General features: G+C 46.8%; 1 protein-coding gene across 20 annotated transcripts in view; it reads left to right on the top strand.

Moving 5' to 3' along the window:
• The first annotated feature begins 327 nt into the window (after nt 1-327).
• Pard3 (par-3 family cell polarity regulator) overlaps nt 328-25,679 on the top strand; it is a 509,597-nt gene continuing 484,245 nt past the window's right edge. For 6 of the 20 annotated variants that reach the window (XM_075977715.1, XM_075977719.1, XM_075977716.1 and 3 more), the window contains exon 1: nt 332-963. In XM_075977715.1, the coding sequence (XP_075833830.1) occupies nt 844-963 (120 nt within the window). In that variant the 5' untranslated portion in view covers nt 332-843. Of the gene's footprint in view, nt 964-25,679 lie in introns of all 20 variants that reach the window. The other 14 variants (XM_075977731.1, XM_075977732.1, XM_075977733.1 and 11 more) reach the window with 6 other exon arrangements.

Raw genomic sequence — 25,679 nt, forward strand, 5'->3', positions numbered from 1 at the left:
GCGTCTCCAGCCTCTCTCGGGACCAGCCAATTAATCTCTGCTACAGAACAGCGCCGCCCGGCCCTGCACCGGAGCCAGGCACTTAGGACTGAGAGCCTGCCTGCCTCGCTGCGGACAGAAAGAGACTTGGTGCTTCCTCCGCAGTCGGGTCCCTATCCGGGGCTACTCGGTGGCTGCTGGGCTCTAGGGGCGTCTCCAAGCCTAAACTGCTTTCTCCCAGGAAGGGGATTAAAAGTCACAAAGAAAGGGAGGGGACCTCGGTGGAGCCCTTGGGGGCGTGGGTGGGGCGTCCCCGAGTGGGCCTAACGCCGCAGCTCTAGAGCAAGCGGGTTGGAGGAGGAGGACGCGCCCTGCCCAGCGCCGGCCCAAACCCAGCGCCGCGGGCTGCGATGCGCATCGCCGCGCGGTGACCCAAGCGGCCGGGCAGCGGCCGAGGCCTCCCGGGCGCCCCGCCCTGCGCCTCCTCCAGCCGCCTGCGCGCGGTGCTGTGCGCCCGGCCCGCCGCCGCTCCGCTCCTCCTCCCCGCCTCGCGGTCCCCTCATCGGAGTCCTGACTGAGTGCGAGCGCCACACGGCCCCGGGCCGCCGCCGAGCGCGCCAAGACGCCAAGCCACCGAACAGGTGGCCGGAGGCTGCAGGCGCCCAGGCTGAGGCGAGGCGAGGCGAGGCGAGGCGAGGCGAGGCCAAGGCGGCCGGGCTGGACATGGTAGCCGGGCGGCTCCGTGCCGCCGCCTGCTCGCGCCCCTAGCCGCCGGCGCGTCGGCGCAGCGGCCCCACCGCGCCCTGCGTGCAGCAGTCGCCGGGCCCAGTGCCTCTCCGGCCGGGGCCAGCGAGGGACGGCGGCATGAAAGTGACCGTGTGCTTCGGGAGGACCCGGGTGGTCGTGCCGTGCGGAGACGGCCGCATGAAAGTTTTCAGCCTCATCCAGCAGGCGGTGACCCGCTACCGGAAGGCCGTGGCCAAGGTGAGTGGCCTGGGGCGCGCGGCGGGGAGCGGACGGGGAAGGCGCGGGGATCAATATGGCGCTTCCTGGAGACGGAGGAGAGAGACCGGGAGGCGGGGAAAGGGAAAGTGCGGCAGCCCGGCGGCCTCGTCTGCGCCCCCGGCCCGGACCCTACGACCGCAAAGTTCTCGGCGCGCTCGGGCTGGGCCGAGATCGCCACCCGCACAGACCCTGGACACGATCTGGGTCCTCGGGGCTTAGGAGTGGGCGGCTCGGCGCCCGGAGCCGGTACCGGGCGAGGCTGAGTGCGGCATGCGGGAGGCGCGGCGTTGCCTGGCGGGGCGCCTCTGCCCGGCCGACCGCGGGCCCTGGCAATCCAGCTCCAGGCCTCTCCCCGAGCAGGCCTGCCGCGGAGGGTTGGCCACGGAACTTTGGGGTGTGTGGAAAGAGTTGGGTGATCCCGTACACGCGGGAGCCACAGCCGGTCCGGGAACCTTCTGTGTTCTTGCGGGATCTCCAGGTCGCACAGGCAGCCCAGGTTGGGTCGACCTGGACTCATGGACTCCGGTGGGGGCGATGGAGTGGTTCCGACCGATGTTAGGCTCCTTGAAACAGCTCAATCTGGACTCGCTTCTGGAATCGGAGCTCCTTCCTGACCTCTACCCTTACCTCGCTGCAGAGGGCCTGGGGTCGGGGGAGCGTCGTTTCTCTGTTTTCCTGCTGGAGTAACATTGTCTCCCTTAAACCGCATTCCTCCATTGTGGGGCAGAAGTGGAAGGGCGTTTTGTTAGACTGTTTTACCCACTCTGCATGACAACAGCCCACGCTGAAGTTTCGCTCCAGCACCTGAGGATATTTCCTTTGTACTAGAGTGGAATGTGTTCCCTTTGGTATTTCCCGTCTGCTGTCTGTTCAGCAGTGGAGTGGCCTGCCTTCTGTGACTTCGGAACAAACGAGAGGGGGAAGGTGGCTTTGTCTGCCTAAGTCGCCGAACGCTCAGGGGCCACCCTCCATTTTTCTCTGAAATTAAGGAAGGGCAAAATGGTCACATTTTTGTTTTATTTTGCTTTTACTCTGTGTTGGAAAAAATAACAAAATCGTCCCTTTAAGGCAACTTTCGGGGGATGGTTAGGAATCTGATACAGGGATAGGAGATGCTGAGTTCAACAGCTGTGTTCTTCCAGTTGGTCGAATTCATTGAAAAATCAAACAACGTTTGTGGAAATTGGGCACCTGTTTATCTTGTAAAGCTGACAAGAGGGGAAATCCTCTGTAACTTCACACTTAAGTGTTTTAAGCATCCTTCCTGATTGACAGTTCGTGATTTAATGTTGTTGTCTTTGTACTCTGCAGACCAACATTGGTAGCTGTGGAAAAAGAGAAAAGAAAAATGGCAGTAACGTATAGTGCAAAGAAGTGTGTTCCAGAGCAGAACGCATGGTGCCGTTGCTCTCTGCTGATTTTGTTTGTAAAACTAGCGTGTTTCATCTTGCACACCACAAGTTGAAATGGTCAACTTGGTCAAATTGCCTGTTATGGGAATACACAGTGACTGACTGTTTGGCTGAATTATTAATTTTTCCATAGAAATTTAAGCATTTACTCTCCTAGGTCAAACTAAGCATTTTTTGTGTTGTGGGTGCTAGGCATTTAAGGGACTGGTAGGCTTCTTCCTAGAAGAGGGATAGTGAAAATCTAAAGCAAGATTCCTGTGGCTCCTCAGTGGAGACAGCCATGGAGTGGCTTGTTTGTGCTGTGGGAAGAAGATGTCTCTGGGATGTTGGATGGAGGGAGTGGAACACCCTTGTTGATAGATGTGGCCTGTTCTTCACTGTCAGCAGTGGCTGCTCCGTGGTGAAGGGACTGGGTGGGGAAGAGGTCATAAAAAGAGCAGGAGTAATTGTGAGATGACCAGGTGGGAGAAAGCAAGAAAGGGAGAGGGATTCCTAGAGATAAGAGAGTCAAGGGTGATTCACTGGTTTCCAGAAAAGCTCAGTTTAGGAGGTGGTGTGTTTGTGTGTGTGTGTTTAGAGATCAGAGGTATTTGTTGTGTGTCTTTCTCAGTCTCTCTGCACTTTCTGTTTTGAGACAGTCTTTCTGAACCTAGAATTTAAGGCCAGCCAGGGCTACTTGCTCCCCCACCCACATAGTTTTTTTTTTTTAATAGTATTCGGAGTTTAACCATTGGATCACAAGTTGACTCATAAGTGTACAAAGGGTTGGACTTGGTGACACATAGTTTTATCCCAGAACTCGGAGGCAGAGGCAGGTCAGTCTCTGTGAATTCAAGCCTAGCTTCATCTGTAGAGTGAGCTCCAGGCCACCCAAGGCTACAGAATGAGATCCTGCCTAAAAGAAAAAAAAAATCCCCAAACAAACCAAAAACCAAAACCAATCAAGCAAGGGCTAGGTCAGCAACTAAGTGCTGCTCTTCCAGAGGACCTGGGTTGAATTCTCAACACTCTCATTGTGGCTGCTCACAACCATGTATAACTCCAGTCCCAGGGGATTTAATGCTGTTCTGGCCTCAGCAAGCGCTACGTGAATGTGGTACCCATACATGCAGACGAACATCCATACACACAAAGTAAACAAATTAACTTAAAAGCTGTTTCATCCATTTGTTTTTCCTCTTGGATGGTTAGGCGATGACTGAGATTCATCTTTAGGCTTTAACACTTCTCCCTTCTGTAACATGAAGGCTGGGCTGTTGGGGTTTCTGTCCTGCCCGGTACCCCACAGCGGCAAGACCCCAAAAAAATCACACAGAGGTCTCCATAAGATTATAAACTGATTGGCCCCTTAGCTCAGGCTGCTTATTAGTTCTTGTAGCTTATATTAACCCATTATTCTTATCTATGTTAGCCACATGGCTCAGTACCTTTCTCAGAGGGGCAGCTCACATCTTGCTTCTTCAGTGGTCTGGGCAGAACTGTGGAGGGAGCTTCTTGCTTCCCAGAATACTCCTGTTCTTGTTGCTCCACCTCTACTTCCTGTCTGATTGACCCACCTATACTTCCTGCCTGGCCAATCAGCTTTTATTTAAAACATGATTGACAGAATACAGACAATTCTCCTAAACCACCCTTCCCATTTAAGGTCATTAAGGAGCAAACATATTAAGGCTGTGAGTGTTGAGACTTCTATTCTCTTATTTCCTCTGCTTAATAAGACAGGGTAGATCCTGTATGAAGAACTGGGTAGCCAGGTCGTGGTAAAATCTTGCTTAGGTTGCTAGGTGACATGAGATATGATGAGCTCCCACCTGCTGGGGAAAAGTGTGGGCAGGCGGTGCGTGTTCAGTGGATGCAAACCCATGAAGCAGAAGAAAAGGAGAAGGAAAAGAGCTGGCAAAGAAAAACCAGTCAAGTTTTCTGTGCACTAAGCACTTTGTGGTGTGGTGGGGTGAATTCTCTGGCATGTTGTTTGTGTTGTTTGAGCTGTTTTCTCTGTAGCTTGGACAAATCAACTTACGACCAGGAAAATACCATGTCTTAGTACCAGAAATATCCTTAAAAAGTCAGTGTTAGATAGCTTACTCTTAGTCATATGCAATCTCTCTCCCTCCCTCCCTTCCCCCCCCCCCCCCACACACAAATCTATCGGTTTTTCGAGACAGGCTCTCTCTGTGTAACAACTCTGACTGTCCTGGAACTCACTCTATAGACCAAGCTGGCCTTGAACTTAGAGATATACCTGCCTCTGCCTCCTGAGGGCTGCTGAGATTAAAGGTGTGAGCCAACCCCCCCCCCCCGCTGTAATCTATATTTTTACACTAGTGTACACTAGCTGTCCTCATTTACCTACCATTATCAAGACCTGAGCAGATGCTGTGCGTAGACAGGTTATGTGTTACTTCCCCGAGTGTGTCCAATTGGAGGACCATTTGTGGCTCTGTGTGTGTTCAGAGCCTAACTTACCATTTCTGGCACGCACAGAACCTTAGCTTTAAGCATGGGGTTTATTGAAGGAAAGCTGTTTACTAAATGCCCTGCTCTGGACTTCACAGAAGGAGCCACCATTATGTAGTGGCAGGGGGTGGGTATCTTGTAGTCATTAGGGTTTGCAGTGGGCTTGGTGGGCGGGATGGCTAGCCATGTTTAGGGCCCTGCTCTCTAACTGAGAGTCTGAGTGACCTCAGAAAGCACCTTCCTTGCAGTGGGAGAGTTCTGCGTCTGCAGGGCTGCAGTGGGGTCATGGTGTGGGAGCCTTGAGAGCGTGTTGCTGTCCTGAAAGTGTGAGCGAGTGCACTGTGAGAACAGAAACTTTGGGGTTTTGGAGCACCGATGTTAGAATCTGGCTGTGGATGACAGGAAATGCCAGGGAGAGACTCTGGGATGTCTTGTGGTCTGGTGACAGCAAAGACAGGCCACGGAGTTGATTGGATGAGCCTGGCTTAGTGGAAAGAGGAGCTCCTGTAGACAGGAGAAGGGATTGAAGACAAGATGAGTACTGTAACCCCTTGGCTCACCTCCCTTCTCCTTAGAGCCTTGTTTTGGCGACAATGTTGGGAACCTCACTGTGTTAGCTATTTAACCTTGGGCAAGCTAACCCTCACTTTTGTCATCTCTTTTGCAGAGAGTGCGTGTTGAACTTGATGAATATGACTTCTTCTGAACTAGATCTAGTCTGTAGAAGCTGCTAGGTAAAGATTGAATCACTGATACATTTCACCTGCAGAACATGTTCAACTTTCCCCTATCCCGTAGTTCCTGCTTAGCTTTTGCTTCTTTTGTTTAGAGTGTTAGTTAATTGAAGAGTTGGTTGATTTCAAACCTGCTCATGCAATGGTGCAATCAGAAGGGCAGATTGATTCAGTAAGCCTAGGGAGCAGAGAATGCCAAGAGTGCTCTAAGTGTTTCAGATGGGCTGGCTAGGCCTCTGCTTCCCAAATCAGTCTCCTAAGGGTGACCTAGTAGCAACTTGTTGTTTAGATACAATTTAAAGAGGAGGGGATGTGGGACATACCCACAATCCTGCAGTTCAAGCAATGGGAGTGAGAGGCAGGAGGACTGGTCACAAGTTCCAGGCCAGCTTGATCTGAATAGTGAGTTCCAGGCCAGTTAGTGTTTCAAAGAACAATGAATGAATGAATAATGAAAGAAATAAATAAAAACAATGTATGCTCGTGAACATTCAAAAAATTATTTTCTTTTGGGAAATTGTTAATTATTAAACTTATGAATCAGGGATTTTAGGAAATACCTGGTAGTTGGTATGTTTTTTTCCTTTTTTTTTCTTGTATGTGAATGAATGCATGGTAACATTTTGCCACACAGTTGCAAACTTACTGAAAACTTAATGGAAGTTACATTATAGCCGCAATTGAGAGAAGATATAGGCAAGAATAAAAAAGAACTAGTGGAGTAAAGGCATTTGTTATTATTTGCAACATTTTCTGTTGCAAAATAGAAAAAGGGAAAAGGAAACATAGTTAAACATACTTCAAAATTCAGCTCTCTGGTGTCCTCCTCTCTCAGAGGTCCAAGGGTCTCTAGAGATCTCTTGCTTTCTTCTCTGGACTCCTTAGCCCATAACCCAGCCCCTTGGAATTCCCTGCACTTCCCTGCCTCTGCTCTGTCTTTCCCGATTTTCCTTCCTAGGATGCTTGTTCCCTCTATGCAGGCTTCCTTTGACCCTCAGCTCAAGCTAGTCCTCTTTGGGAGTGGGCTGTGCGTACTTGGCTGTTTGAGGCCCTCTTTTCTTTGTGCGTCTCCTGAGGACTTCATATACCTCTTGTACCGTGTAGGACTCAAGGCTATGAAGGATGGAGCTGTGATTCTCCTCCAGGTGAGGTGCTGGTACAAATGCCTCACTTCAGTCTGGCTTGTTCAGCAGATGTCTGTCACATAGCCATCATAAAGGATGAGTAAACACATCACACAAATAGCACATGGGAAGGACCTTCTGAGAAGGCACTGATTCCCTCCCGCTAGTTAGGAGCCTAAGGCCCGTGTGTTTGTCATGTAGCACACACAGCGTACAATCAGAACTAAGACTGAGAGAGTTTGGACAACATGGAAGGTTCTCTTTCATGTCAGCTATTTTCAAGGAGGCTAGTCTGCCTGTGAGACCAAACAGTGCTTAGTCCTGGAGTTTGCGCTGGGTCAGGTTCAAGGCATGTGGCCAAAGCAGTGTGGGAATCTGGCCCTGACTCTACTTAGGCTCGGTCTAGTACCTCCATGTCTTTCAGTGTGAATCCTTGGGGCTGGGCCAGAAGTGAACGCAAGTGTTTAGGATTTGAGTTTCACAGGATGAATCTGGCTGAGGAGAAGCTCTGCTTGGCTTATGGTGTTTTCAATTCCTCATGGATGAGTTACTTGTTGAAGGTAATGTTTAAAGTCCCACATGGGCCATTAACCTGCAGACAGATCTTCCATCTGTCCTGGAAGGGTCTTACCTTCCTGTGGTGTTGGATGCATGTTTGTGAAGGCAGACGCTCAACAGATGACACACACACACACACACACACACACACACACACACACACACACACAGTTTTCCTCTTTTCAAGGTTGGAAAGAAATGGGAGACAATTAGGTCAGTGGGTTCTTTCCATAGGTTATTTTCCACTGGGTGGAGCTGGCATTTTAGGCACACACAGCATCCTCCCTCCTCCATAGCCATCAATTCCACATTCCTGTCTAGACCTAGATCAGTAGCAGTAGAACCTGAGGTCAGTATGCCAAATCTTTTTGGTGCCTTTTTTGTTTGACACAGATAATAGAATAAAATAGAATATCTTTTTTTTTTTTTGAGTTCCTGCTTTCAGGGTGCCTCAAACTTGTAGTGATTTCCTGCCTTTGGTTATATATGTGTACCACCATGGCGTGTTAGAAAATCCATCCATCTTTTCTTCATTCCTTCTTTCCTGTTTTTCCTCCCCCTCCCTCTCTCCTTCCCTCTCTCCCACCATCCTTCTCTCCCTCCCTTTCTTTCTTTTCAATAGGGCCTTTGTGCGTAGCTCTGACTGCCTTGGAACTTAATATGTAGACCACCTTGAGCTTGAACACACAGTGCTCTCTCTGCCTCTGTCTCCTAACTACTGTCTCCTAAGTGCCCTGATTAAAGGCCTGCTTCGCTTGCCTGCTTTCAGAGAGTCAAATTCTAATGAAAAGAAATTTAATGTTTAGTGACTAAAGGAGGAGAGGGTCTGCTATTTTTCCTCTGTTACTATTTTTGCCTTAAGAAACTTAGGAAAAATTAATGCAAAAATGTGTTTTCGTGGGGCTTTGCTTCCTTATATCTGGCCTTAGGTCTTTCAGTGATTTACACTGTTAAGTAATACGCTTGTGCTCAAGATTCAGCTTGTTCACTTGACTGCTTACCCAGCCTATACAAGAACAGGCCTAGGTTCGGTCTCCATTACTACCTAGAACCAGGTTTGGAGAGGCACACCTATAATTCCTTCACTCTTGAGTTGGCGGCTGGAGGATCAGGTGGAAGTTCAACATAGCGAGTTCAAGGCTTCTCTGAGCTACAGGTGACTGTGTCAAAACAAAACAAAACCCAGCATGTTTCTTCTCTGATTTCTATCGATATTGACACTTATGAACAATCAAAACAAAACAAACACAAAACCCAACACATTTCTTCTCTGATTTCTATCGATATTGATACTTATGAGCAAAACTTTGAGCTTTACATCCAAATGTCGTAAAATATTGTTTATTTTCTTTTCTTTAATTCTTTGATATATAGATAAGAGAAATAAAACATTTATATAAAAATTTAGATATAAATGTTCGTCGTGACACCAAATAGTCATGATTATGGGTGTGGGTCACCAAACCCTGCTTTCGCACGGGTGGGCGGGCAGGGACTGAGGGCCTCATGCTGTGTGCAAGCACATAACTGAATGCACACTATCTTTCTAACCCCAATTGTATACTTTAAATGGGTGAATTTTATGGTTTGTGATTATATCTCAATAAAGATGTTAAAAATAGATTACATAAGCCAGTATGAATAGGATTCCATTTTTAGGTATTTTATAGTTCCGAGAGTCCCATAAAACATGTCATTGTGTTTCAGAGATAACCAGATACCCCAATTGGAAACAATTTTTTTAAGGGATTTTAAATACAATGGACTAAATTAACCCTTCTTCCTTGGGCCAGTGCAGTCTATGATGTCTGCCTGAGGAGCTCTCATCCGACGAACCTCTGCATCCTGTATGCTGTTGCCATACCCCTTGGAAGGCTTCTCAGCTGTTAAACTGATCCCTCAGCCTCGCTCCCCAGCTGCCTTTGCTAAATGGAGACTTGACTGGGATGCTGCAAAGATGCCTAGTGAAAGAGTTTTATGTGTGTTTGCTTTTGGCTCTCTGCACCCTCCCCCCACCCTTCCCATGCTGTCTCACCACATTTGAGGGCTCGGCAGCTCCAGTTCCAGCCCTTGAGCTCTACCAGCATACCTAGTGTGCAGGTCACCATGCTGCTGGATTACCAGCATATCTAGTTTTCAGGTCACCATGCTACTGGATTACCAGCATACCTAGTGTGCAGGTCACCGTGCTGCTGGATTACCAGCATATCTAGTTTTCAGGTCACCATGCTGCTGGATTACCAGCATACCTAGTGTGCAGGTCACCATGCTGCTGGATTACCAGCATACCTAGTGTGCAGGTCACCGTGCTGCTGGATTACCAGCATACCTAGTCTTCAGGTCACCATGCTGCTGGATTACCAGCATACCTAGTGTGCAGGTCACCATGCTGCTGGATTACCAGCATACCTAGTGTGCAGGTCACCGTGCTGCTGGATTACCAGCATACCTAGTCTTCAGGTCACCATGCTGCTGGATTACCAGCATACCTAGTGTGCAGGTCACCATGCTGCTGGATTACCAGCATATCTAGTGTGCAGGTCACCATGCTGCTGGATCACCAGCATGTCTACTCTGCAGGTCACCATATTGCCATGCTGCCGGATTACCAGGCAAGTGTGACATGCATGGGCTTTACCAGGGAGCAGACAGGGGCCTGGATCTCTTTCTACTCACCTGTGTAGTCAGAGTCTGTTGCCTCTCTTAGTGGCCCTCTTGGACACATGTTGGTGGGAGTCAGGGTGAACGTAGTTTAGGGTAGCCTCAGAGTTCACTGTTTGAGGACATGCGTCTTTGAAGATAATCGTATGCTCAGAGATGATTCCCTCACTGTTCCCTTTGTGAGTTTTAACTAACATTTGCTCTGACCTGGTGCTAACTGGATGTCATATGTGTCCATACGTGTATGTGTATATGGAGGCAGCATTTTCATGCTTTATAACTATCAGTAGTTTTAGCAATGCCAGGGCAGTCATTTTTCTCACTTTCTGTGTTCTGTATTCAGTTATTGCAGAGTTGAGTTTTGGGCCTGTTGCATCTTTTCAGAATAGAAAACCAGAGTATGTTACAGGTATTGTGGTTCAGAAGATAGCCTATGCTAAAAATGAATGTTTTGGTACACCTGACAAAATAGCACACTGTCCACCCTGCAGAACAAAAATGGCCAGCTTGCCAAAATGTGGCCGGATTAAGAGATGAAAGCCTTGGATCAGAAAGTGCTGGTCTTGTGTAAGTGGTCGAGAGAACCGTAGGCTTTGTGTTGTGCTTTTTTAATGTTTAAAATAAATGGAAATTGGCAACTCTTGCATGTGGGTGTTTTAATTGTCATTCTGTGTCCAATATTAAACCTACTTTTTTTTTTAACTGTTTTTTTTTATTTATTTAACTTTATTATGTTTGTTGGTGTGAAGGTGTCAGATCTCATGGAACTGCATTTTCAGACAGTTGTGAGCTGCCATGTGGGTGCTGGGAATCGAACCCGGGTCCTCTGGAAGAGCAATCAGTGCTCTTAACCGCTGAGCCATCTCTCCAGCCCCCTAAACCTACTTTTTGATGCAAGTTCTTCTCTAGGAAATATTTTCTCATACTACAAAGGCATTTCAGATAAATAATGTATAATTCTGAAACCCAGTGTGCAGCAGCGTCGTTGTGAGGGACGGCGAGAGGATTTCTGCCCAGCGGGGTATTCTTCAGTGAAGAGTTCTCTTACAGCCCAGGGGAGAGTTAGGGGGCAGGGTGTGGGTTCCTGGTGGAGTGTGCAGAGTGTGACTAACCACTAAATCCACTGACGCTGGATGCAGGATTTGGGATCTTCACCACTTGGTTGAAGTTCCAGAAAAATCTAGAGGCTTTGTTGTGAGAGTGCATCACATGATCTGCTCACCAGGGAAACAGTTGGGCTTGGAAGCTGGGCCATTCCAGTGTTCAAGTCTTGAAGAACATATTTCGTTAACGAAGGCACATCCTCAAAGGTTTTTATTTTTTTTTCAAGGAAACTTGGAATGCTAATTAACCGCTAAGCATTCTAAGATGTTAGTTTTATGGCCCATGTTTTATGATCTTCTGATGACAACACAGATGTCTGCACAAACACATCCAGATTCAGCTACAGAACTGGAACATCCAGGAGGAGGTGGTTTCTTCATTAAGCAGCAGACATGTCAGAGTGAGAAAAGGTTGAGGATGATCTGGGTATCCCAATCTTACTGGGCTGTTGCCAGGGATCAAAGGTAATGATTTTTGTTGTCGTTGTTAGATTGTGTGTTGGGCGTTGAACCCAGTACACACTCGTTAGGAGACTAGATTACTAAAGCTGTTTCCAAACAGAGGAAGGGTGAAGGCACTGGGAAGCAAATGTTGGTGGAGTTACCTGTAACCACTGCTCAGTTTTGCTTGGGTTGTCATTGGTAAGGACCATTCGCATAGACTTCTGTTTCTTCTCAGCCCGGTTGGAAATGGCCCTGGGTGTGGGCCATTGGGTGGGCTATATAAGCAGTCTTTCCTTTTAAACTGTTCTAAGAGACATTTTATGTCTCACTGGTCAACTGGAGGCTCCGGAGATGTTCGTCGAGGAAGTTCCCACTTTTGGCTCTGTGTGGCCCCTCTTACCAGCAGTGAAGCCTGTTTTCTCTTCTGTGCCCGGGATGCTGTCTTTCTTGGGCCTTCATGATGAGTTAGTGATTATATATTATCTCCTTTCTGTGTGATAGAGTCTTAGTCCTCTTGAATTTTTTCTTCCTCCTCCGGTTTTAATTATTGGCTGGACCCACTTTTACTGACTAGTTTATTAATCAGGTCAATTTTTATCTTATTTATTATATCAGGTGTTGTTTTTCAAGATGGTTTGCTAAAGAATCACTCTTCTAAGACGTTTTATAGAAATTCAAGTTTGGTATATAAATCATCAGAAAAAGGAGAAAAACAATTCTAGGCCCCACAGTGTATAAACGCCAGTAGGTGCAGCGGGTCAGAGGTGACGATCTGCTCCTTGGTCTTCCCTGTCTTCGGTTTTCATTTTTGCACGAAGCACCTGGGGCTAGATAGAGCGCAGTGGCCTGTCCACTTCCATGCTGTGCCCGCACTGTGCCGGGATTTACACACCCGTGGCCCTGTGATGGGTTTTCCATTAATCCTTGCTATTTTCTACGGCGATGGAAGCTGCCATACTGCACTGATAAAGGAAATTGACGGATGTGTTGTCCACAGTGGTGTACTGAGATAAAACACTGGCCAAAAAACCCAAAACAAAATGAAACAACAACAACAAACCAAACCAAAACACCATGCAAGGGTTTATTTTCAGTTTTCAGGTTGCAGTCCGTCATCACGGGAAGCACCTTAGGATTTCACCTGTAGAAGATGTGGCAAGCTTTCCCCAGGTGCCTGATCTTCAAGACTCCAGAGAAGTCACTTACTGCTGCAGACCCTAGGACAGAGAAGGAAGGCACGGAGTCAGGGCTCACTCAGCTTCTGAGATCACTCAGGCTGTGGCCAACTCCAGTTCCTTGTACCTGACCTCAGTGGGACTGGTAGGGCCGGTAGCAGGGCTCTGTGTAGGTTTTCAGATGTCTCTAGCCCTGTGGCTCATTCCGAGGCAGGAGCTGAAGCACAGACCACAGAGGAGTGAGGCTTACTGACTTCTCCACACCTTGCTCAACTTGTTTTCTTACATAATACAGGACCACCTGCCCAGGGGAGGTACCGCCCACAAAAGGGCTGGGCCCTCCCACATCAATCATTCATCAAGAAAGTGCCTGACAGCCATGACGTGCCACAAGCCAATCTGATGGAGGTAGTTCCTGTTCCCAGGAGACTGTAGTTTATGTCAACTTGATAAAAGCTAATCGACATACACCTGTCCTGTGCTATATTTGAATTATTTCTTTATTTGATATTTTTAAAGATGGTCTCATGAAGCCTGAGTAGCTGAGTGTGACCTTGAATTTCTGGTCTTCCTGTCCCACTCCTAGGTGCTTATCTCCTGGGTGCTTAGGTCTCTACGACACCCAGTTTCCTCTGTGCTGGGACTGAACTGCAGGGCACTGGAAGTGCCGTGTAGGCACCACCAACTCAGTCTCCTCGAACATTTTGAAAGGCACCAAATCTGTATTTTTTACTTAAAAACCTTTTGAATATTGGGGAGGATACACTTTGGAACTGCAAGTGTAATCTATTTGTAACATGCCCGAGGCTTCTGAAGATCTTCCTGATTCCTTAACTAAACAGCTCTGAGACGACTGTAGGGCATAGAAACCACCCGTGCTGGATTTGGAATGGGAAAGGAGACCTTTTGTGACTACTTGGAGCCTTTGTTATCTAAGCTTCTATAACTTCTGTGCCCATAGCCCTTTCTTACCCTCCTGTGAACCTCAAGCTGGTGACTAGGAACAGCTCACATCAGCATATAGGAGCACAGAACATCTTTTGCTTGTAAGGGCTGGCAGATTGATTGACACCCCTTTTAAGACTTAGTTCAGCTAAGGGCTCCCATTGTCAACCACCTCTTGACTTCACCCAAGAATTGACCTATTTATTGTATGAGAAATAGGGAGTGGTATCTCGAGGGTGTGGTGAGTTTTGGGTAGGGCAGGAGGTGTTGTTGGGTTAGACTTACAACATTAGGGGCACATAGCTTTGTGTTCCAGATGACCCTTTCTCCCCATCTCCCCAATCTGGGGCACAGTGTGGGCTCCTGCACCGTGGAGGCTGTCTTCATGAAAGTAGTGCTCCCTCCTGTCCTCACGGAGACTCAGGAAGTTGCTAAGCCCTGATCAGAGTGATAAAGCTGCGTGGTTGGGCAATGTTATTTCCATGCTCCCTTCCAGCATTTTGTTTGTAAACATCGCTGCACAGGAAGTGTGCTCAAATGTAAAGCTTAGCCTCCGTATTTCTGATCTCCTTTGCTTTTTTGCGCTTTGCTGGTAAAACGCTGAGCCGTGCTTTCGGAAACCTTCTAGAACACTCGCGTGTTTGATAGACTTTGGCAGAAGCTGGGCTTGGTGGTACATACTTGTCTCAGCATTTGGGAGGCAGAGGCAGGAGGATTATTACTCCAAGTGTGAGGCCAGCCTTATCTACATAGTGAGCTCTGGGCCGGATGAGGCCATATAATGAGACAAGAGAATGAAGCCTTTGAGAGGAAAGCTATACTGGAAGGGTTTTAGATGGAGAGGGGTTCTGTTGCCTTCCTGCCACTAAAGGGAAGCTTCTTTCATGGACTCTACCCAGTCCTTGCTCTTGGCATCACAAGGATCTTCAGGTCAGAGCGATGGTGGAAGGCTCACCCAAGTGTTGTACCGGGGCATGAGTTGCTTGCCTGTTGACTTGTGGAGTTATGGGGACAGGGTCTTTCACAGGAATATTCATCGTATTTTCTCGGGTTAAGTTTATCTCGGGACAAGTTTATCTCTGTTCACCCCACAGAGGGTTGGCGGTGATGAAATCCTCACTTCCCCAGTGAGGAATGTTGGAATCGGGGACAAGGCTGCACAATGATGCATGTTTGTCTCTCATGCACAGCTCTGATGCTGTCTCCCTGCACAGGACACACGGTGTGACCACACACTGTAGGATAGTGCAGTCTCCCTGCACAGGACACACAGTATGACCACACACTGTAGGATAGTGCAGTCTCTACTGTAGCACAGGACACACGGTGTGACCACACACTGTAGGATAGTGCAGTCTCCCTGCACAGGACACGCGGTGTGACCACACACTGTAGGATAGTGCAGTCTCTACTGTAGCACAGGACACACGGTGTGACCACACACTGTAGGATAGCGCAGTCTCCCTGCACAGGACACACCGTGTGACCACACACTGTAGGATAGTGCAGTCTCCCTGCACAGGACACACGGTGTGACCACACACTGTAGGATAGTGCAGTCTCTACTGTAGCACAGGACACACAGTATGACCACACACTGTAGGATAGTGCAGTCTCTACTGTAGCACAGGACACACGGTGTGACCACACACTGTAGGATAGCGCAGTCTCCCTGCACAGGACACACAGTATGACCACACACTGTAGGATAGTGCAGTCTCCCTGCACAGGACACACCGTGTGACCACACACTGTAGGATAGTGCAGTCCTACAGGAATTCCCCAGAAGAGCATATTCTCATCTGTCTTAAGTTAACGTGAATGATTTAGGGATTCAGGAAATGTGTTCGCTTTTGCTGTTGAAGATCAGTTGACTGTCAAAGCTATGGACCATGGTTTGTTTTATTGTAAAGCTGGGGAGGAGGCCTGAGTGCTGGACTGAGTGCTCTTGGTGGAATTTTTCCTGTTTGTTTCCGAGTGTACAACTGTGTTAGACAGGGCACGGCAGAGAAGCCTGGAGATGCCTTTTGCCCGGCCATAGAGCATTCCATTTGCATAATTTTATGCTCTGCATCTTAGGACATTTCTTACCCCTGCCCCAAAGTACCATGGACTTGGAAACCTTCTCAGAAGGTCTGTCTGTATCAAGGCCTGTTCTTTCATCAGCATAACCATAAAGCTTTGCTTTACCTCCCCTCCCCTTCTCTCCACTTTCTTCCCCTCCTCTTCCTCCACTCTCCTCCCCTCCCTCCGTTCTTTCTCTTAATGCAGAGTTTCTCTATGTAGCCCTGAGTGTCCTGGAATTTGCTTTGTAGATCAGTCTCAATTTAGGGGTCCTCCTGCCTCTGGCTCCCAGTGCCGGGATTAAATACATGTTCCATTATGCCTGGCTATTTAATTATTTTAACATTTGCTTATCTATTCATTTATTTCTGTGTGTATATGTGTATGGGCATACAAGTGCCATGGCAACACTCGTGACAGTTGGATGACAACTTCCAGGGGTTGGTTCTCTTCTCTCACTGTGCATTGTGGGTAGAAAACTCAGGTCATAGGGTTTGTCAGCAAGTGCTCTTAACCGCTGAGCCATCTCTCCAGCATGTTTGCGTTCTGTTCGCTCTGACAAGCTGGGCTCCTAGTACAGCTCTGGGCCTGGTCTGGCCCTCCTTCCTTTAGCTTCTTCCTCTGATAGCTGACAGTGTGTGTATGCAGTAAGCCAGGGACCTGCGTGCATGTGCACAGTAAGCCAGTGACCTGCGTGTGTGTGCACAGTAAACCAGGGAGAGATCTGGAGAGGGGCTGATAGTAGAGCAGCCTCCTCAATGATGCTTTCAGAGGGGCAGGTTGCAGTTCTTACTAATTGTAAAATAATATAATAAAATATTATCTTCAAATATGCTGCCGCTGTACCGCAGGCACTGTTAGCTAGAGCACTGTGTGAGGTGGCTCAATGTGCTGGTCCCCAGTCTGTTGTTGAGCATCTTAGGCTGTATCTCAGGCTCCTACAAGGAGTTCTGGATCAGGATGAGGAAGCTGCCACTCCTGAGACGGAGAGACCAGCACAGCGGCACTGTCCTTGTATGTACATAGTCACCAGATCTGTGCAGATGCCATACTTCTCAAAATCAGAGGTGTGCAGTAACTTTCGGCAGCTGTCTGTCCCCTGCTGTAAGTGTGTGTGTGTGTGTGTGTGTGTGTGTACATGTGTGTGCATGCATGTCCTGAATATAGAATCAAGCTTTCTTTTAGCTGAGATGTTTTAAACTTGCCCTTGTTTTGATCTAGGCGAGGGCTGTAAAGTCCACGTCCTGTGTGTTTGAGGCTGAACGACCCAAGTAGTAGTCTGTTTACATATTTCACGGGCCAATGACCTGCCAGCTTTCCCAGGCTACATGCTAGAGAGAGATAATGATAATCATAGCTTAGGTTTATGTGGCATCTTTCTCTGAGAGGTTCAAAGTGGCGGAGCCACTTGAGACTCCATTATGGCCATGTCCTGTGAGGGAAGTGATCTGTAGTACCTTCTGAGTTCCTGCACAGATGGGGAAGTGGTGATTTCATCAGTTCACTTGAGAGCAGTGCCCAGAGGGTCACTTTTGCAACACTGGGCTGCTGAGAACCGCAGCACCAATCTGCCCCTTTGACATGCGGTTGTGTGAATGCTGGGCACTGACTGCAATCTTGGGGATATTTACGCTTTGTAGAATTGATTGGAATTTCCTTGATACTTGTCTCGCAGGCTGGCATATCCTTGTATTTGGCTTGTTCTGGCCCCTCCCTTCCGCCCTTCCACCACCCCTCTGTGTCGTGGGGGCTCATCCTTGCAGGCACCCGCTAAAGCTTCTGTAGAGTTCTGCAGCTCTGTCTGCTGACTGTATGGCCTGGTCTGGTGTATTGGTGGCTCCCATAATACATCACCGTAAAGTGTAGGGCTGACTGTTTCATGTAGAATCAGGTTCTGAACTGCAGGGCTCATGACTGATGCAGGTGCTAATTAAGGACTAGTCCTCCAGGTTTGAGGAGCCCCTTGTAATTAAGCCCGAATGGACGGTAAGAGGTACACTTCATGTACAGCGTGGAGTTAGTAACATGTTGGTCATGGGGGTATATGTGCTGCTGTCTTCCTGGAAGGAATGTTTGACTTGAACGTGGTTCTTGAATCATTAATTCATCATTGTGTGTGTGTGTGTGTCTATTTTTGGTGTGCTGGAATTGAACCTAGGGCTTTTATGAATACTAGGTTAATTATACCAGCAGCAATAGCAAGCTAGATCTTTTTTTTCTTCCTTCCTTTTTTCCTCCTTCCCCCTTCTCCCTTTCTTTCCCTCTTTTTTTTCTTTTAAATAATTGCTAAAAGCCTGTGGACTATATTCTGTAACCTCCAGCTCCACTCCACTTGAAACATAGCCTTCTGGAGGGAGGAAGCGCGGCTCGGGAAGCTAAGGAACCTTACCAATATAAAGGTCGGAAAGCTAGAAGATTCACAAGGCCTCTGCCCACAGCTGTATAAGCAGTAAAAACTGGTGGCGTGGGAGATGCTTCAGTGGGATTGCCTACAAGCTGGGCAGGGTTGCAGCTCTCCCGGGTGGTCACCCATGCTGTGATGGGCTTTTTGGTGATGCAGCTACTCCTCTTTTTAGTCACCCATGCCCCTGAAGTGACCGCCACCAACCCAGGGGTTCACCAATCTTGACTTGGTTGGAGCCATTTCTTAGGTCTGTTGCCAGTGCTCTCCCTGTCTGTGGTGAATAAGTACATGCTTCTTTATGACGTGCCAGAGAAGTCATACAGTGGAAGTTGTGGAAGCAGGAAGAACAGCAGGGAATTCCCGTGTGCCCAGCAATGGGGTTCTGGTACCTGGGAGCGCTAGGAGTTAGAGGAGGCATCATCCAACCGTTGGTGCCCTAAGAATGTGCCAGTGGTGTAGGGTGTGCTGACCCACCTCTGCAGATATCCTTTGTCATTTCTTCCCAGGGAGGCCGAAGCACTGCTTCCGTATACTCTTCTTTGAGTAGAGTTCAGCACTGTCAGAGACACCAGCTTTCTGGGCCCTGTGGTGGCTCGCTATCGACAGAGGACGATGCATTGTGCTGTGCACCTCAACAGAGGACGATGCATTGTGCTGTGCACCTCAACAGAGGACAATGCATTGTGCTGTGCATCTCAACAGAGGACGATGCATTGTGCTGTGCACCTCAACAGAGGACAATGCATTGTGCTGTGCATCTCAACAGAGGACGATGCATTGTGCTGTGCATCTCAACAGAGGACGATGCATTGTGCTGTGCACCTCAACAGAGGACGATGCATTGTGCTGTGCACCTCAACGGAGGACGATGCATTGTGCTGTGCACCTCAACGGAGGACGATGCATTGTGCTGTGCACCTCAATGGAGGACGATGCATTGAGCGTGGCTGTGGTTATGGCTTGTGTTGTTTTCTCCAAGTGGAGCTGGCTTTTCAGTTTTAGGATGCTAACTATCCAAAGGTATTTATCTATGTGTCTACCTCATAGTGTGTGCATGCCAGCATGTCTGTGCGCCCGTGTGTGCCTGTGGTGTGCATATGTGTATGTGTGCATTGTGGGAGCTCGGATTGAAGGGATGTTATTACTGCTGCTGGTAGGCTTCGGACTCATTTTAGAGTTACAGGCTTTCAAGTGTCTCTGAGGTAATCATTGACTCTGTTGTGTAAATCTGTGGATTACGGAAATGCAGTCAGTTTTTGTGTGACTCATAAATCTTAAAAAAACATTCCTGTTGAGATACTTAGAATTTCCTGGAGTGTGTGTATGTGTGTACGTATGCATGTATGTGTAAACTTTGCAACAGAACTTTCCAAGTTTTTCATTCTTTTTTTTTTGTTAACCCTGTTGTAACTTTTCACTCTGCTTCATTTGAAAGAGCACTGTATTATTTTCCCTTCTCTGATGCATCCTCCCTTCTCCTTTGCTTCAGTCACTGTGATGTCTGAGTCCTGCTGACTGTGGTAGCGGCGAGTAGGGTATTGAAATCAGGATGAGGAGGGACTCTGTAACTGAGGGGGAGATGGAATCATTCAGGGTTTCCCTCCTCTTGTTTTGCATTGCTGCTCTGCGCCGCTGGTGGTGGAATGACGCCAGCATCTTCTTCCCCCTTGTTTATCGAGCCTCGTTACCGTGCCTGCCTCCTCAGAGACCTGACTGATTGGTAAATTAGTGCCGGCAGAGAAGGGGGAGACACCGTGGGAGTGGTGTTTTCTTTAAGCAAACACGCTCTACAGTTTTCTTGTTTGCATGTCAGTTTTGAGGTGCTAGAATAAATCTATATGTACATAGCATAAATGATCCAAAATCTAACGTTCTGGGTGTTTAGAAGACGGACCGCATGTAGCAGGTGTCAGGAACGGGTCATGGACCTTGGGGAGATCTGGCTCCGGTCCTTAGTGGGAAGGCATGTTCTTTCCTTCCCAGTCCCCACATGTAGTGTGGTACCTCTGGGTATGGTTACTTTCCCCTGTTATTCATAAAGTTCCTGGTCTGTCCACCTTGGTGGCAGTAGTAGTCATAAAGTTATTCAAAATGAGAGAGGGTTTGGCCACTAATTTTCTGGCAGCCTACATATGCCTTCCCCTTGCAGGGGCTCTTCTGCTGTGAATGTATAGTTTTCATCACCGTGGGTTTTTTCTTTCCTTGGACTGCTACTTAGTGTCAAGGTGAAGGGTGGGTGGGTGTTATTGGGTGACAGCCATCTTTGCATCAGGTAATCCAGCAGCATGTCCTGCACTGGCATATTCCAGTTATGAGAATGTCTGCTGCCCGGACCGTCCACAGTGCCCTAGGGGAAGCCCAGAGAGAAAGGCCAACTGTTGGCGAATGTATTGGATGTGTAATGTCATTTATCTACTTCTGCCTGTTGACGTCTCACTGACTGGGAGTGTCACCGCACATGCGGGTGTAGAGGAAGAGATGTTTAGGGTGTGGAGAAATGCCCAAAATAAGTCTTTTCTTTTTTAATATGGAGTGGTCTATAACATGCCTTGGAAGTGCCCTCTCTCAAGGATTTTCTCAAGAGTATGGTTTTCAAAATGCATGGTATGGGAATCTTTGGAAAACAATGGGTTTTTGCTTCTGAGGTTATAAAAGCCCAGGTTTGCGGAACGTGCAGGTTTCAGGAGATCTGGAAAATCGCCCGTTTTCAGTAGAATAAGATCGTTCACTCATATGTTTTGTTAAAGATAGCCTTGCCACATGGACTGGAAGATTGACAGCATTCCTAAGTGAAGCTGCAGCTACTCCTTTCCCCTTGAGAGCCCTACCACCCCATCTCATGTGCAGCACACAGTTCCTGCAGCTACTTGAGTCTATAATTGGTTCTGTAAATTAATTGGCACAAACTCCAGTATCCACTTTACTCCCAGCAGCTCCAAGGTAAGGAGACATTCAGATGGTGATTAGATTTCTTACTTTCTTTCCTTTCCCTTTCAAATCTCCACCCTGTCTGTGTGTCTCTGTCTTTCTCTCTCCTGTGTGTGTCTGTGTGTCTCTATCTCTCTGTCTGTCTCTGTCTCTGTCCTGTGTGTGTATGCTCCTGTGTATGCATTCCTGGGTACCAGTCTTCCCCTTGCACATTGTTTGAGAGAGTCTTTCTCACCAGGCCGAGCTAGCCAGCCCTTAGCATCTTGGGATTGTCCTGTCTCCAGCTCCTATCTCATCTGGGAGTCCTGGAATTGCAGACAGGTGCTGCTACATCCGGGTTCTGAAGATCTAAACTCAAACTTACCATGGTTTCCTGCCTCTTGCTCTCTCATTCCCTCCCTGGATCAGAACCTAGAACTCCTGCCCAGCCCTCACCGCTTACCTTTTTTAAGAGCATACTGAGAAGTGAGAACAGGGATGCCCCCTGGGACTGTTACTCTGGTCAGTGGCTGAGACAAGCTTTGTACCAGAGAACTCAAGTGTCCCTACTTGATGGTCTGGGACAGTTTACCGTACTCTTCCCAAAATTCCACAAGAGACAAAGAAATGGGAACAGAAAGGGGAAGAAAATGATTTTAAAACATGTTTGAGAATACCAGGAAAAAAATCTTACCTTCAGTTATATGTCCCTGCATTTCTTAATTTTCCATCATTTTGGCTGAAGTGGGAAATCTTAAAACACAGGGGTTTTTTTTCTTCTATTATTTTCACAAGAACCTTTACTTCATTTATTTTAAATTTTAAAATTCATCTTTAAGTGGGAGGGAAATGGGAGGAGGTGGAAATTTTTAATAAATAAATAAATAAAAAAAATAAAATTCATCTTGATTTATTATTATTGTATGTATAGGTGTGTGAGTGTGGGCACACAAGTGCACAGTGCATGTGTGGTCAGATGACAGTTTGGGCACTTTTTCCTCTGCCGGTGGCTCTGAGGACCCATGTTGTCAGGCTTCACTAGCGTTTTTATACCCTGAGCCATTTCAGCTTACTTAGCTAAAGTTTGCCCTTTGCATTTTTAGAATACTTTAAATAATCAAATTATGAGTTTAAACATGAACAGTTTCAGAAACTACATATGAGATAAACATTATTTTGAATGGGTTTCAAAATAGTTAAAGACATGTATTCACTTAAATGACACAGAAACACATGCCAGTGTTTATTTTAAAGTGATGGGATTATGACTTTTCCTGAAGATTTTATATTGTGGTTGGTAATATTTTTGTGATGGATCTAGACTATATAATCACTTGCTTTTATTTAAACATTCTAGTAGACAATAAAATAAGTGTATTTTAGAGAGCATATTTAGATGTTTAGATGGAAGTTGCAACATCTCAGTGTCTAATTCTTCCAAGTCAGTGCTTTTTTTTTTATTTTAATTAAAATAATCTTAGACTGTGGATGAGCTCAGTTGGTAGAGTGTTTGATCCCAGCGGGGCGTAAATTGGATGAGGTAGCATATGCTTTTAATCTCAGCACTGAGGAGGTGGCTGTAGAAGATCCAGAGTTTACTACAATGAGTTCAAGACCAGCCTAGGAATCCTGACACCCTATTCAAAATAGATAGATAGATACAAAGATAGATTGATAGATAGATAGGTAGGTAGATAGATAGTTAAAGAGATAGATGATAGATAGATTCATAAATAGATTCATAGATAGATAGAGAGATAGATAGATGGATAGATGGATGAGAAGGCTTTGATGTCATCTCACAGATGAAAAGTTTGTTTAAAAAAAAAAGGGCTGATTCTGGCAGTTGGAGACTATAGAAGAAGATGAAGAGTTTCTCACCGAAGGTTTTCCCCTATCCTCAGGTTGCTCTTACTGTACCTGGTTCTCCCAGGGTGTTTAGTAACCTAACCCTTGTTCAGATCTCATATGTCCCCTTTATAAAACTTGGCCCAGCACCCAGGACCAGAGGTAGAGGCTGGGCTCTGCCTTGTTTCTCCTAGAACTTTTCAGGATCCCCAAGGATGCATGTAGCTTTTCTTGTGCTGCTTCGTAAAAAACATCTTTAAAATTAAAACTATTGTTAGCTTTTCTTTTGCTGTTATACCAGCATCTCGGTCTAGAAGCCAACTAGGATGATATTTAAAGCAAACAAAACGACAACAGAAAAATCTCCAAAACAAACTCATGTATATTTGAATCAGTATGTATTCTCTCATTTAAGTTCAAACATCTAGAATGCAGCCACCAGCCACATCACAGTTCCTCACAGCTGCTGGCTGTAGCCATTGTCTTCAGAGTTGAAGGGCTGTGGAGGAAAATCCCATTAATTAAGTAAGCCATCTGTCTCCCTGGCTGTGCTGTTGTTGGCATGAGCCATGTAGTTCAGGTGTGAACAATCTACACTATGGCAACCCTCTCAGAGCTCTGATTCTAGCTCACGGCCAAACTTCTTTTATTCTGTATGTATAGTCTGAAAGTGTTAATTTCTTTTGGTTCTCCTTTGCTACTGTTAGTTTTCTGTTGATTTTTTTTCTTTAATAAAACATTATTTTGGTTGTGACAGCGTCTCACGTAGTTCTTGCTAGACTTAGGTTTGGTATGTAGCCAAGGAGAATGACCTGGAACTTGTGCTTTTCCTGCCTTCACGTCCCGAGTGCTGGGAATATAGGTGCACTGGCTTATTCTGGGCTAAGGATGGAACACAGGGCTTCTTTCGTATTGGGCAAATACTCTACCAACTAAGCTATGTTCCTAAGTTACAGTAAAATTTTTTTACCCATAGAAAGAATGTCTTTTTGAAAAAAGGATCTGTTTTATTTTTAACTATGTGTGCATGTGTGTGTCCTTGTGTTTGTATGTGGGAATGTGCACATGGGTGTAGTTGCCGTGGGAGGGGAGAGGGCACCAAATACCACAGAGCTGGAATTATAGGCATTTGTGAGCCACCTAATGCGGGTGCTGAGAACCAAGTGTGTGTCCTCTGTGGTAAGAGCAGTAAATGCTTGTAAAGACTGAGCCATCTCTCCAGCGCTGAAGAATGTGTCTTCATGGAGCTAGTCTATTTGTGGATGAACTGACAGGCTGGGGAATTACTGAATAAATACCACGCTTCACACATGAAATAAAATGTCACACTTTGAATTAACTGCTGCCTTTGGAAAAATCCATGACTGTGTTTGCATAGGACTAACATCTTTATTTTGAAGCAATATCTTTAGTGAGTAAAAAAGAGAGCAGTCCATCGTGTTTCACTGGGTTTTGTGTGCTCCAAACATTCTAACACTTCTGGATAGTTCCCAGTATACCTCCAGTTCTGTACAGGAGCAGCTTCCCTTTGCAGAACCATCTACAACTGGCAGAACAGCCAGTCAGCACAGGCTCTTTCTCAGCTGGTGCCACTGTGGAATCCTTCCTCTGGGCAGGAGAACCTGGCTGTTTGAATGTATGATATGCATACGTTCATAGGAACTTCTGGCGCTCTAATAACATATATAATTCAGTGTGTAATGCATCCACAGGAGATCCCAGCCTTCTTTCACAGCTTATCATTCATGCCTTTGCCGGACTCCCTGTGCCCTGTCCCATCTTGTATCATGCGTGTATTCACAGGAGACCCTGGTTTTGTTTCACCGAGCATCACGAATCCACAGGAAATGTTTTATTGTATATCATATGTGTATTCACAGGAGATCCTGGCTTTGTTTGAGTGTGTATCATGCATGCTAAGAAAGCATTTTACCAACTGAGTAACATTCCCAGTCCAACTGTTAACTGTTAAAAACAAGCAAGCAAACCATGCTGAGGTCTGGCGAGTCTGTTTCTTCTGTCCCATTTCTCCATATGTGGAAACCACCAGAAGAAATCAATCAAAAGAGGATGGGAAATGACTGAAGAGCAGACAGGAAATGCCATCCCCGCTACCCCAAGCTCATCTAAGGAGCATGGGCTCAGGCCACAGGGGCAAGTGAAATCCAATAGCTCCTTCCTGCAAGGACATCTCGGTCACCAGGGAAGAAACACCAACTGTGAGGTTGAGGAGCCCCACCATGATATATATTCTTGATTTGTACATACATGCAGCCTTCAGGTGGACAAGGTGGGACAAGGCTCCCAGTACCTAAAGTCCCACAGCTTCCGTAGAACCTGGCTTGAACTGAGAAGCGTGGGAAATGAGCTTAGGTTACTGTCCCCAGGTCATAGTACAAAGTCAACGTAAACACACCCTTCACCCATAGGAACTCCTAGGTTGCCTTTATGTTTGCTTTTGTAGCTATGTTCAACAGCAAACAAACAAAACAAAACAGACTATCTTATGATTTAGCCCAAACACCAAGTTTCAGCTTCTTATTAAGCTTGATGCTGTGAGTGTTGTTTCTAGCATTTTCTTATTATAGTGCATTGTGTCTTCCTTCTGGACTGATTGTTGTTGTTTGTTCGTTTAGAAGTCTTGTTTCACACGCAGAAACAGAACAGAAAAATACCAGCAATTTGGGATAACAGCTATCTCCTCTTTTTTATTTAAGAAGCACAGCCTTAGGAAAAATGTTTAAGAGACTAGGAGTGTATTGCTGGCCCAGGGGATAAAGCAGGCAGGAGACCAAAGCCTAAGTTCCTCCTTTCCAATGATTTTATTAATGGCTCCCAGCAGACTTTTCACTGCAGAGC

Source organism: Microtus pennsylvanicus, chromosome 6 (genome assembly GCF_037038515.1).
Source record: "Microtus pennsylvanicus isolate mMicPen1 chromosome 6, mMicPen1.hap1, whole genome shotgun sequence".
NCBI classification, from domain to species: Eukaryota; Metazoa; Chordata; class Mammalia; order Rodentia; family Cricetidae; genus Microtus; species Microtus pennsylvanicus.